The sequence below is a fragment of the Eumetopias jubatus genome, unplaced genomic scaffold (assembly GCF_037043125.1).
Source record: "Eumetopias jubatus isolate StellerSeaLion01/CBP00866 unplaced genomic scaffold, mEumJub1_p1.0 scaffold_9, whole genome shotgun sequence".
In the NCBI taxonomy this organism is placed as follows: domain Eukaryota; kingdom Metazoa; phylum Chordata; class Mammalia; order Carnivora; family Otariidae; genus Eumetopias; species Eumetopias jubatus.
The window spans coordinates 37572095-37584891 of NW_028274815.1; the positions used below are offsets into that span (position 1 = coordinate 37572095).

General features: G+C 40.7%; 1 protein-coding gene across 1 annotated transcript in view; it reads right to left on the reverse strand.

Moving 5' to 3' along the window:
- ZC3H8 (zinc finger CCCH-type containing 8) overlaps nucleotides 1-10482 on the reverse strand; it is a 30117-nt gene extending 19635 nt beyond the window's left edge. Inside the window, exons 1-2 of the mRNA XM_088026422.1 lie at nucleotides 10335-10482; nucleotides 5371-5467 (exon numbers count right to left, since the gene is read on the reverse strand). Of these exons, the coding sequence (XP_087882548.1) occupies nucleotides 5371-5467; nucleotides 10335-10411 (174 nt within the window). The 5' untranslated portion in view covers nucleotides 10412-10482. The remainder of the gene's footprint in view (nucleotides 1-5370; nucleotides 5468-10334) is intronic.
- Between the last annotated feature and the right edge of the window lie 2315 nt (nucleotides 10483-12797).

Genomic DNA, 12797 nt, shown 5'->3' on the forward strand with positions numbered 1-12797 from the left:
ATATGATTCTAATTACACAAAATACAAATGATTGCTTTCTTTTCTTCATTCAGCTAGCTATAAACTCATTACTTTGATATTTGTTGTTCTCTTTATAATTTAGAAAGTATACAAATATACTATAACTTTTTTCCCTTTAATGAAGGAGCCTAAAGTTTTTTTTAAGCAAAAGATTTCTAATTCAGGAGGATTTATTAAACTCGTACGGCCTCCTGAGACTCCACAGAAATAAAAGTACAGAAATGTAAAAATAGCTCCGTAAGATTAGTGGGGATGGGGAGACATAAAGTACATTCATTAGTCATTGAGAAAAGCTTAACAAATTCTTGACAAGTTTTTGAAAAACAAAATGTTATAATTGGGAGGTTGGGCTTCGGCTGGAGTGTGAGAAATGGGGCTATAAATGAGGATGAATGAAAACTCTACATGAAAACAGACAAAGGTATTGTAACAAATTCTCTCTGCTCCATTCCTCACCAGAATACATTCAAACAGAAATTTACCCCAGGCAAAAAAAGAGAATAAAGAAATTGACTAAAATGTTTGATAAAAGCCAAATCTTCTTCTGTGGGTACTAAGACCCCAGCGTGAAGTCTTCCCCATTCTGGCATTTGGGAGCAACCCACCAGAAATATACTCCATCCATTCAACCTACAACAGAAGTTCTACCCTGCTATCCAGAAGAGATTCCTCACAGGGGTCTAGAACTTGAATGGGAATAAAAATCACACACTATTCACATCAACCTCTAAGTTGACATTTAGCATTTTCCTGTTTTGAACACAGTGAACAAAGAGTAGTATCAACAGTACCTGCAACTGTCACTAGTAGAATCACAGATACTTTCATATATCAGATGACAGTTGTTGCAAATCTCAAAATATCTTTTATGTTCATCACTATGTCAAAGTTACAATAATTAGACCTACTGCTGGACTTATTATTTAGTGCATTCATGAAGAACGTATTACTCTTTCCACATTTGTTTTTTTGATAACTGTATTTCAATAAATTTCCTTCGTAATCCAACACATTTCATTTTATTCACTTAAAAACATTATTCTGAGAAGGGGCCCATGGGCTTCACCAGACTGCCAAAAGGAGTGCATAGCACAACGAAGGTTCAGAACTACTATGCTGAAGGTAACCTCTCTATCCACACGGCCCACCCATGGACTGAGGCCCAATCAGGCTTCCCATCTGGAGGAAAAGCCCATAGAGACACATGCCCACTAATACACCAGCGAAGGCATTCCATCAACTCTCCTGGCCTTTCTTCAATCAAGCAACAATGAAGGAACACAAAAACACATGGCAAAAATCTAGAGCAAGTGTCATTAAACTATGACCCCAGGGCCAAATCCATCCCACCACCTATTTCTGTAATAGTCAGCAAGCTAAGAATGGTCTTTAGATTTTTTTAAATGGTTGAAAGAAAAAAAAAAAGTAGCATTTCATGTCAATGAAAGTCATATAAAATTCAAATTTCAGCATCCATAAGTAAAATTTAATGGAACACAGCCATGCTCATTCATTTACATAACTATAATAGCTGCTTTATCACACTACAATAGCAGAGTTGAGTAGTTGTAAAAGAAACCACAAAGATATTCAAGACATTATAGATAAAAAAGACACTAGATAGCTATAACAACAAAAAAAAGAACAAGGAAGAACTCTTGAGGGGCGCCTGGGTGGCTCAGTCATTGGGCATCTGCCTTCGGCTCAGGTCATGATCCCAGGGTCCTGGGATCGAGCCCCGCACTGGGCTCCCTGCTCCGCAGGAAGCCTGCTTCTCCCTCTCCCGCTCCCCCTGCTTGTGTTCCTGCTCTCATTATCTGTCTCTGTCAAATAAATAAATAAAATCTTAAAAAAAAAGAAAGAAAGAAAGAACTGTTCAATAGTTAAATTATGAGAAACCCACATTAGGAAATAATGCTTAAAAAAAGTAATTTATAATAGCCTCATCAAACACCTAGCAATAAATCTAACAAGAGGTATGGGAGATATAAGACATCTACGAAGAAGGGGCGCCTGGGTGGCTCAGTTGGTTAAGCGACTGCCTTCGGCTCAGGTCATGATCCTGGAGTCCCGGGATCGAGTCCCACATCGGGCTCCCTGCTCTGCTTCTCCCTCTGACCCTCTTCCCTCTCGTGCTGTCTCTCATTCTGTCTCTCAAATAAATAAATAAAATCTTTAAAAAAAAAAAAGACATCTACGAAGAAAATTACAAAACACTGTTGAGAGAAATTAGAGGACCTAAAGATTAGACAATTCAATATTCTAAAGATGTCAATTCTCCTCCAAATGATCTGTAGATTAAATGCATTCCCAATGAAAATCCCACCAGGATTTTCCATGGAACTTGACAAACTGAATTCTAAAACTTATATATAAATGCAAAGGGTAAGAACAGCCAAGACGCTTAAAGAAGAAAAACAAGGTGAGAGGATTTGCTTACCTGACACCCAAACTCATTATAAAGCTACAGTAATTAACATGGTGAGGTATTGGGGGAGGGCTAGACAGATAAACCAGCGGAAGAGAACAGAGTCCAGAAACAAACCCATCAAACACGAACATCTGATTTTTGACAATAGTGACACTGCAGGCCAGTGAGGGGAAAGACAATTCTTTTCCCTCAGTGAATGGTGCTGGAACCAACTGGGTATGATAACAGGAAAAAAAAAGTTAAACAGAATTTGTCACCCCTACCTCACAGAATACAGATACAAATAAATTACAGACGACTACAAACGTAAATGCAAAAAGCAAAACAATAAATCTTTTAGAAGACATTACAGTAAAATATTTTTATTAAATAAAACACATAAACACTATAAAGATTAATAAATTTGAATACACTAAAATTATGGATTTTTACTCAAAGATTACCATCCTGCAAAGCCACAAAATGAGCAGATATTTGCAACATTAGAATCCATAAGGAAGGGGGAAAAAACCCTTATAATCCAAAATAAAGAACTACAAATCAAAAAAAAAATAAAATCATGGACAAACCAATAATTATAAGAAGAAGACTAAAAGACTTGAACAGGCACCAAAAAAAGGGAAATCCAAATGGACAAACATATGAAAAGATGCTCCATCCCAATAGTAATCAAGAAAATGCAAACTTAGTTACAATGAGCTGCTTCACCAGATGGCGAAAAATACAACAGATGACAATACCAAGTGTGGAGCAGCAGAAATACAGTCTCTCATACACTACCTCTGGGAATAAAATGGGTAGAATCACTTTGGAGTACAGTTTGGCATTAAGGCAAAGGTAAAGATGCTTTACTCTAAGACCTGGCAGTTTTACTCCTAGGTAACTACAGAGTGTATGTGCAACAGGATACAAGTGAAAGAATGTAGCACCCCCACTCATAACCTCCAAAAATGGAAATCAGACCAATGTCTACCAACAATGAAATCTACTATATTCAATAATGGAATACTATGCAGCTCAGAAAATACACAGGTATACGCCACAACATTTATGAATCTTACAAATATTAACGTTGAGAAAAAACAACAGAAAGAACACATACAATACTATTCTATTTCTGTAAAGTGTAAAAACAGGCAAGAAAAACTGTATTATTAAGGATGACAGCATTAGTACTAAAACTGAAAGTGTAAAGATCAAGGAAGTGATCCGCATGCAAGTTAGGACTCTAGTTATCTCTGGTAAGAAAGAAAAGAGTAATGACTGAGAAAGGAGGCATCAGAGGCTTTGGGGATAATGCTCTTTCTTGACTTAGCAAGGTCTCTACCTGGGTGTTCTTTTTAATCAGCTGTGATACTGCATATTGACATTTTACGCACTCGTGAGTAAAGAGCCTGGACTGAAGCAAATCTACTTAGGAATAATGCAGGTGTCCATCTACTCACAGAACTGTTTATTGGAATCTACTTAAAATAACTGTAGCATGTTCTACCTGCCTATCTCCTGTATTGGGTTATATTTGGATTAGGGAACTTTTAGCGGGCATGAAGGACTGGGGTCGATGTGACTAAAACGGTATACAAAATTGAGGGGAGGGGCACTTGGGGGCTTAGTCGGTTGCGTGACTGGTTCTTGGTTTTGGCTTGGGTCATGATCTTGGGGTCATGAGATCAAGCCCCAAGGGGGGCTCTGTGCAGAATGTGGAGCCTGTTTGAGATTTTCTCTCTCCTTCTGCCCCTCCCCCCACTTGTATGCTCTCGCATGCACACGTGCTGTTTCTCTCAAACAAATAAATAAATCTTAAAGAAAAAAAAATTGGGGGGAAATCCAGGCCACAGTTTCTCAGTGTTAAGACCTTGGCTCTTGTCCACAACAGCCATACACGCTCCAAAGGGCAAAAGAAGTTATATACTTGGGTAGCTGAGAGGCTTGCTGAGGAGAGGAAGATGTTATACCTGCTGTATTTTCTGTCCTGTACCCTTTTGTAAAGCTAAGTGTAAGAGTATCACATTAAAGCCTATTTGTACCTTGTGAGTCTCACTGCCAATTCAAACCCATCGTTTTGTGGTGTGTTAAAAGTTCACAATAAAAAAAAAGTTCAGAAAGAGAAAAAGAGGCCAGAGAGGAACAGATATTGGCTGTTATGGGTTAACTGTGTCCCCCCCAAATTCTCCCTAGCAGCCAGTACCTTAGAATGTGGCCTTATTTGGAAATAGGGCCATTACATTTGTAGTTGGTTAAGATGAGGTCATTAGGGTAGGTTCTAACCCAATATGACTGGTATCCTTATAAAAAGGGTATATTTAGACACAAACATATGCACATAGGGAGAACACAATTCAAATATGAAGGTAAAGATCCAGGTGATGCTTCTGAAGCCATGACAAGGAACACCAAAGATTGCCAGCAAACCACAAGAAACTACCAAAGGAGCATGGAATAGATTCTCCCTCACAGCCTCAGAAGGAACCAACCCTACCAACACCTTGATCTCGGACTTCCAGTCTCCAGAAACACAAAACAAAAAATCTTCTGTGGCATAAGTCACCTGGTTTGTGGTACTTTGTTAGGGCAGTCCTAGAAAAGTAACACAAGCTTTAAGCTGTAAATCACTGAGGTTAGTTAAGTTAGCAAATCAAAACCCTTAAAAATTTCTGGCCTAACTTGAAAAGAGAAGTTTTTGAAACAGTTTACAACCCATTTCAGAAACAGGGAAAACCAAAATAAAAGCAATACACTAAAACAGTTCGTGTTAAATGGCTGAAGTTTCTGAATGATAAATTTTCCGAAGTGTTATCAGGTTTCCTTGACATAAGGAACTAGGTCTCCAATGCTCAATACACTGGGACACATGGGACCCCTCACAAATTTCGCACACCCACTCTTGTGCTTTTTTCAGTATGCCAACCTAATCTTACTTTTTTGGGTATTTGCTCACATTCCAGTTTTACTTCCCATTTTATTTTCTCTTCTTGTGTTTCTTCAACTTCTGTATCATCTATTCCATCATCGATTCTGCAACAAAAATATCAAATAACACAAGAGAGTTTTTTCAACCTGAAAATGGTTCATACCACAGCATTAAAATTCATGGCTTTGGCTTATCTTCTACGTGCCCTTAAAAAAAAATTCCAAATTCAAATTCTACTCCAAACACTCCAAGGATAATGTACAAATTTATGATGAGCAATACACATCAACATGTGTTTGTAAGTAAACCATAAAGCTGAAATTTTAGATTACATAACCTTCACACTCTAATCTCAGGAGCTATATAAACCACCCACTGATTTATCACTCCATTCATTCAACAAATACTGAGTATCCACCATATACCAGGCTGCAGGCCTTAAATCTTGAGATACAACAATGAAAAAGACCTTCTCCCTGCCTTCTGAGAACTTTCTATGTGCTTGGGAGAAAAAAAAAATAAAGCAATTTTAATATAGTATGATAAGCACAGGAACACTTAACCTAGATTTGGGGGCCAAGGATCTTCTAAGCTTAAAAGATATGTAAGATTTAGCAAACAGTGGCACCTGGCTGACTTAGTAGAGCATGTGAATCTTGATCTCCAGGTTGTGAGTTTGAGCCCCACGTTGGGTGTAGAGATTACTTAACATAAATAAATAAATAAATAAATAAACTTTTTAAAAGTTAGTGGGGCTCCTGGGTGGCTCAGTCGGTTAAGTGTCTGCTCAAGTCATGATCCCAGAGTCCTGGGATTGAGCCCGGAGTCAGGCTCCCTGCTTAGCAGTCTCTCTCCCTCTCCCTCTTCCTCTGCCCACCCCATACACACTCTCTCTCAAATAAATAAATAAAATCTTAAAAAAAGGGAGAACAGTAGTTCAGGTAGAATGCAAGGTGCCCTTCAAGGTCAGGAGAGCCTAAGTTATATTCAAATAGGAAGATGAAAAAGAAAAGTTGTTTCCAGACTCGCAAGGACTGAGAAGTTAACATGCAGACATTGCCAGAGACAACTTGAGGATATTCTACAAAAACTAAAAATGAACCCAAGAAGGATGACGATGGGAAGCTGGTAAGAAAAGATGTCACTGAAATTTACAGGTAAATCTAAATAACGGCATACACCATAAATACAGGGGGCTGAAAGCAATTATGTCTGGACAAGTAGTGACTACTGAATAAAAGCTTAAGATAGGAGTTACATGCTGGATAAAGGTTAAGGAATAGGCAATGAGCACATTCTCAAAAAAATATGTTACAAATGGAATGCACTACTAGCACAAGAATGTGAATAGTGGCTCTGAGCTTCTTGCAAAGTTATAGGAGGGGTTCAGGCTTCACAGCTTCATCCGATTCAACAGTTTACCACTGATCTGTCCCTAGTCAGAGCCTCAGAGCTTTGTCTATCAGATAAGGCACCAAGTTGTGAGTCTCTACAGAAGCCATCACAAGAGCCAGTAAGCCAAACACAGTGAACCTTCATTGTTCCAGTTATCGGTAATGAATCATCTTACGGAGTAGGAAGCAACCTCTCCTGAGGCAAAGCAATAATGACAATAATGACTACAAGAGCAGTAACAGCAGGGCGCCTGGGTGGCTCAGTTGGTTAAGTGTCCGCCTTCCGCTCAGGTCGTGATCCCAGGGTCCTGGGATGGAGTCCGGCATTAGGTTCCCTGCTCAGCGAGAGCCTGCTTCTCCCTCTCCCTCTGCCTGCCTCTCTGCCTACTTGTGCTATCTCTCTGTCAAATAAATAAATAAAATCTTTAAAAAAAAAAAAAAAGAGCTGTCTTATGCTTACCGTATGCCAGAAGCGATTCCATGCATGTTACCCACATCACAACAGCCTATGACATACGTACTGGTGGTTAAAAGCCCATTTTACAGATGAGAGAACTGAATTACAGAAAGCTTATAAAACTTGCCACACACCTACTTAACCAGTAGAGCTGAGATTTGAGCCCAGACAGGGAAAGCCAACTTCCTAGTCAACACATCCACCTGGATAGCTACTTGACATATTTTTAATAGAGCCCAAACTGAACTCTTGACCTAATCCTCCTGTTATTTTTTTTTTAAGATTTTATTCATTTATTTGAGAGTGTAAGAGAGTGCACACAAGCATGAGTGGCAGGAAGGGCAGAGAGAGAGGGAGAAGCGGACTCCCCGCTGAGCAGGAAGCCCAATGCCAGACTCCATCCCAGGACCCTGGGATCGTGACCTGAGCCGAAGGCAGACGCTCAACTGGGCCACCCAGGCACCCCTCTCCTGTTATTTTAAACAGCAACTCGACCCTTCTAATGATACTGACCCAAAACTCTGAAGTAACTTAGACTCCTCTTTCATATCCTCAATCCAATCTGTGACAAAATCCAGTTTATCTTCAAAATACATCCATTATTTGGCCACTTCTTGCTACTGATACTATGATCCAAGCTACTCTTGCCATTACATTCCACTCTCAACACAACCACAATGACCCTGCTAATTTTGTCACTCTCTGTTGCAAACCTTCCAGCAGCCTTTCATCTCATTCAGGGTAAAAGCCAAAGTCCTTCCTATGGCACCTACAAGTCCCTACATGATCTGCCTCCCTGACCCTATCCCCGAGTACCTCTCAGCTCCTACTTCTCTTCAAGTCCTGCTACTCTAACTCCATTCCAGCTGTCATTCTGCCCACTTTCCTCCCATCACCTGATCACACCATGCTCACTCCACCTCAGGACCTTTATATGGACCTTTATATTCTCTCTGCTGGAAATCAACCCTCCTCACCTCACTACTCAAATATTACTTATCAGCGATATTACTGAGGCTTTCTTTAACTACCTTCTTTAAAATACCTACATTCTCCCTACCATCCCATCCTCCCTTCCTATCCTCCTACCCAGCTTTCATTTTCTCCATGGCACTTATCATCACCTAAAATACTATCTATGCATTGTCTATGCTGCAAGAATATAAATCTCGTGAATATGGAGATTTTTATCTCTTTATTTATTGCTATAGTCCCAGGGCCTAGGATAATGGCAGGTGCTCAAGAAATGAGTAAACCCATCATAAAATTACTAGGAAAAAACCCACAAACCATAAAAGCTAGATTCCTGTGACCTTATTTAAAACATACAAACAAAAAAATAAATAAATAAATAAAAATAAAACATACAAACAGGGGCGCCTGGGTGGCTTAGTCGGTTAAGCATCTGCCTTCGGCTCGGGTCATGATCTCAGGGTGCTGGGAACAAGCCCCGCATTGGGCTCCCTCCTCTCTCTCTGCCTACCTCTCTGCCTACTTGTGCTCTCTCTCTGTCAAATAAATAATAAAAAATAAAAATAAATTTAAAAAATAAAACAAAAAAAACCCTTTATGCAATGAAAATGCCGTAAGCAGAGTCAAAAGACAACAAATCAGAAGTAAAATATCTGCAAACTAGAGTTCCTAAAATTTTAAAGAGAAGGACCAATGAAGAGAAAAACAGGCAAAGGATATGAACAAGGAACAGTTAGTTCACAGATGCTCTCTATACTTCAATACCATTCTACACCTAACATTTGGGCAAAAATCCAGAAGTGCATTTTATGTAGTTCAGTCAAGTTTTTATGAATAGAATCTTATATCCAACACATTTTCAAATTGATAGATGCTATTGTTAACATGCGGCTATTGTCTTGTGATGATTCACCTTGCTAAATTAATGGTTTATTAACGTTCGTTTTCTTTTGTAGGTGGATCATATCATCTGCAAGTAACTAGTGTCTTTGTCTCTTTTCAGTATTTATAGATCGTATTTTATGTTAGTCATTTTTGCCTTAGAAGCACAGAAATCAAATCATGGGTAACTTAGTCCTAGTTTTGCCACTTACTGTGCAACCTTGGCAAGTTATTTATCCTCTCTGTGCCTCAATTTTCTCATCTGCAAAAACAAGGACAGTATCTTTTCTTCAAGGTTAAGATTAAATGACATATTTCATGTAAAGCACTTAGTAAAACTCTTGATGGTAGCCTGAATTAAGGTAATAGTTTTAATTAAGGTATCTGAGATAAAGTGAACAGATTTGAAAGATATCGGGAGGTAAAAATTAACCAGAATAAGCGATATACTGAGATTGAGAGAAATAAAGGAACAAAAGGCTGTGTGTCTCGGTTTCAGCTTAAGGAAATTGGGGAAAACCACACAGGTTTAGAAGTTAGTTTTTAGCACTTCAAAGAGAAAAAAAAAAGGAAACGAATATCTGGGTGTAAAGAAACTACACTATACACGTCTCTAAAAATGAGATCAATAAATTATCACCATTTGGCCAGCGGCGTCAGTTCCTTTCTCAACGTAAAGGAAACGTTACACCCAAATCGTGTTTGCTGCTTTATTCTATTATGGTCTTTAGGGTCTTCTGATGCAAATCAATGAACTAAAGGCAAACTATTCACCATTTACCCTCCTTGCTTAATGAACTTAGGGTTTCGGATTTTTCTAAAAAAAAAAAAGTGTTTAGCATGTGTCAATGAGAAATGACAAATGATCTGTCCTCTAGGAGCTGACGGTCCGGTGGAAGGAAGAGTACTTTGGAAACACACATAGGTTTCTAACCGGATCTAAAGGGTCAGGAGCGCAGAGAAAGGGGAGCCTCCCAAGATCGCCGCCTGAACCCCGCTGCTCCCCTCAAGTAGGGTCCCGGCACCTCTCCCCGTGGCAGCTTACGAAAGGAACCTCATTGCCGGCTTCCATCCCCGGCGGCCCCAGAGTGACCTCTCCACGTCCGACCCCCGTGCCTGCAAGGCGGACCCCACACGCTCGCCCACGCACTCCCCGCGCTACCCAGCGGCGTGGCCCACACGCGGCCCCGGCAGCCTCCAATGGAACCAAAAGGCGGAACCCGGCTGGCGCCCCTGCGATCAAAGCATGAAAAGATGGGGAATCACCTTTCATCAAAGTCCGTGGCCGGTTTTTTACCCAGGGCCGGGTTGGGGGGTTTGGAGAAAAGATTCTCAAAATCCATCACCCTCGCGAGAGCCCCGCAGCTAGAGTATAACAGCCGCCGCGTGAGGAGGAGGGACCCAGAACCGCGCACAGGCCACGGTCGCCCCGCGCATGCGCCGCCCCGCCCCCCGCGCACGCCCGCTCCCTCCTTCCCCGCGGCTCTGCGCAGGCGTCACTCTGCGTTATTTTAGGTGCGCTTATTGATTTCTTCTCCAATATTTATTAGAATTTTTAGTCCTTGGAAGTCTCCTTTCTTTCACTTTCATTAGGGGTAAGTGGGCATCCCAAATGGAGAGAATTGTATCAAGGCAGGAAAATAGAGCACACATTTGGGAAACGGAACTGTTGAGTTTTGCTTACTCTAATGCCTGTGGAAGAGGGGAAATTGTAGGAATAATGAAAGTCTCAAACAGTTGGCTATGCCGGTGACATCGAACCTGACTGGCTCCTACTAGTGTTTGATTCCCGGCATGAATCAGGGTCCACTTGCCAGACAAGCAAAGGGAAGTTGTACTTTGTCCTATTACAGGCAATCCTTTTTTGGACATGAATCATTAATAAAAATTGAGAGGAAAATTGAAATGAATTAAGGTATTACCCCATTTGGAGGAAAGTACTATATTACAGAACTCAGATTATTATCATACATACATTTTCATATAAAAAGTCCAGTATACAGCAAAAGATAACTAGGTCACGGAAGGAAATGAAAATGATGGGTAAAAAGCCGCAAACATAGCAAGAAATACTGACCTGCAAAGGCATCAGATACTAGCCTTTTCAGATAAAGACTATAAAAGGCGAAGTATGTTTGTGGTAGATTTGCTACAGGACAGAGACCACTGGCCTTGAGGAGTGAAGGACCAAACTTTCCCGGAAGGTAAGGCCTACTACATTTGGAAACAGGTGCTGCTGATGGCAGCAAGTCTATTCAGGGTCATTTCAACATACCACTAAGCATCTGGGCACCTGTAGCCCCCCCCCTTTTGCCCTTGCCTTCCCCCTTAAAACCCTACAGCTTCACCTGGACAGGGAAGATGGTCTTTGAAACATATGTCAACTGTCTGCAAATCTCAAGGAAAGTAGGCTGGTTCTGCTATAGACCAAGGGACTTAAGTCAGCAAGCAAGAAGTGCGTAGGCTTGAAGCCAAGTTAACTCTTAAGACTGATTACAGTGCTTTTACAGATTGATTTTTAAAGATGGGCCCAATTCTCTCTCTTTTCCTATATCCACACTGTTTGCAATGTGACTTTGTAGCTCTTCCCATCAAGTGGTGGGATCTATTTCACCTCCTCTTTAATCTGAGTTGAATTTGTAACCTACTTTTGCTAATAGAATGCAGCAGAAAAGGCCTGCCAATGCCAAGCCGGGTCCCTAAGAGGACATGCGTCTGTCTGCTCTCTCTTGAACTCCTGCCTTCTCCAGAACAACAAGCCCAGGCCACCTTGCTGAAGAAAAGGGAGAGATATGTGGAGGATAAGGCAAAAGGAGGAGAGCAACAACACCCAGTCAACAGCCAGCAAAACCCTATAAAGCAAAGCCGCCAAGTCAACACACAGCTGACCACAGAAACACAGGGGAGCCCAGTGGAGAACTGAAGAACCTCCCAGATGGTCCCAGTCCAAACTGCTGACCAGCATTGTAAGCTAAGTAAATAGTTGTCTTAAGCCACCAAGTTTTAAAAGTAATTTATTATGCAACAAAACCTGATAAAAAGGAGGGCGCCTGGGTGGCTCAGTTGTTTAAGCAACTGCCTTCGGCTCAGGTCATGATCCTGGAGTCCTGGAATCGAGACCCACATCAGGCTCTCTGCTCAGCAGGGAGTCTGCTTCTCCCTCTGACCCTCTTCCCTCTCGTGCTCTCTATCTCTCATTCTCTCTCTCTCAAATAAATAAAGTCTTTAAAAAAAAACCTGATAAAAAGGAAACTATAAAAAGTGACATTAAGGAGCTGAAAAAGAACCAAGTAGAGCTTTTAGAAGTTAAAAATATGATACGGACATTAAAAACTCAATAGATGGTATGGTACTCTTAAAATGTGTTCACAAATTCTTTAACACTTATCCCTTCAAAAGATGGAGGCTGTTCTCTCCTTAAATGTGAACTAGATCCAGTGACTTCTAACATACACAGTTTTAGATGGTGCCCGACTTCTGAGGCTAGGTGGTAAAAAGTACTGCAGTTTCTGCCTTCCTCTCTTGAATCGCCTACCTGAAGGAAAGTCAGTCACCATGTCAGAAAACACTTGTGAAAAGCCAGCCATGTGAGTGAGCCACCTTGGAAGCTGATCCGCCAGTGCCTCTCCAACCTCATAAGAGACTCTGGGTTAGAACCACCCAGCTAATATTCACTGGATTCCTGATCCAAAAAAGAAAAAATAAGAAGATAAATGTTTATGTTACTGG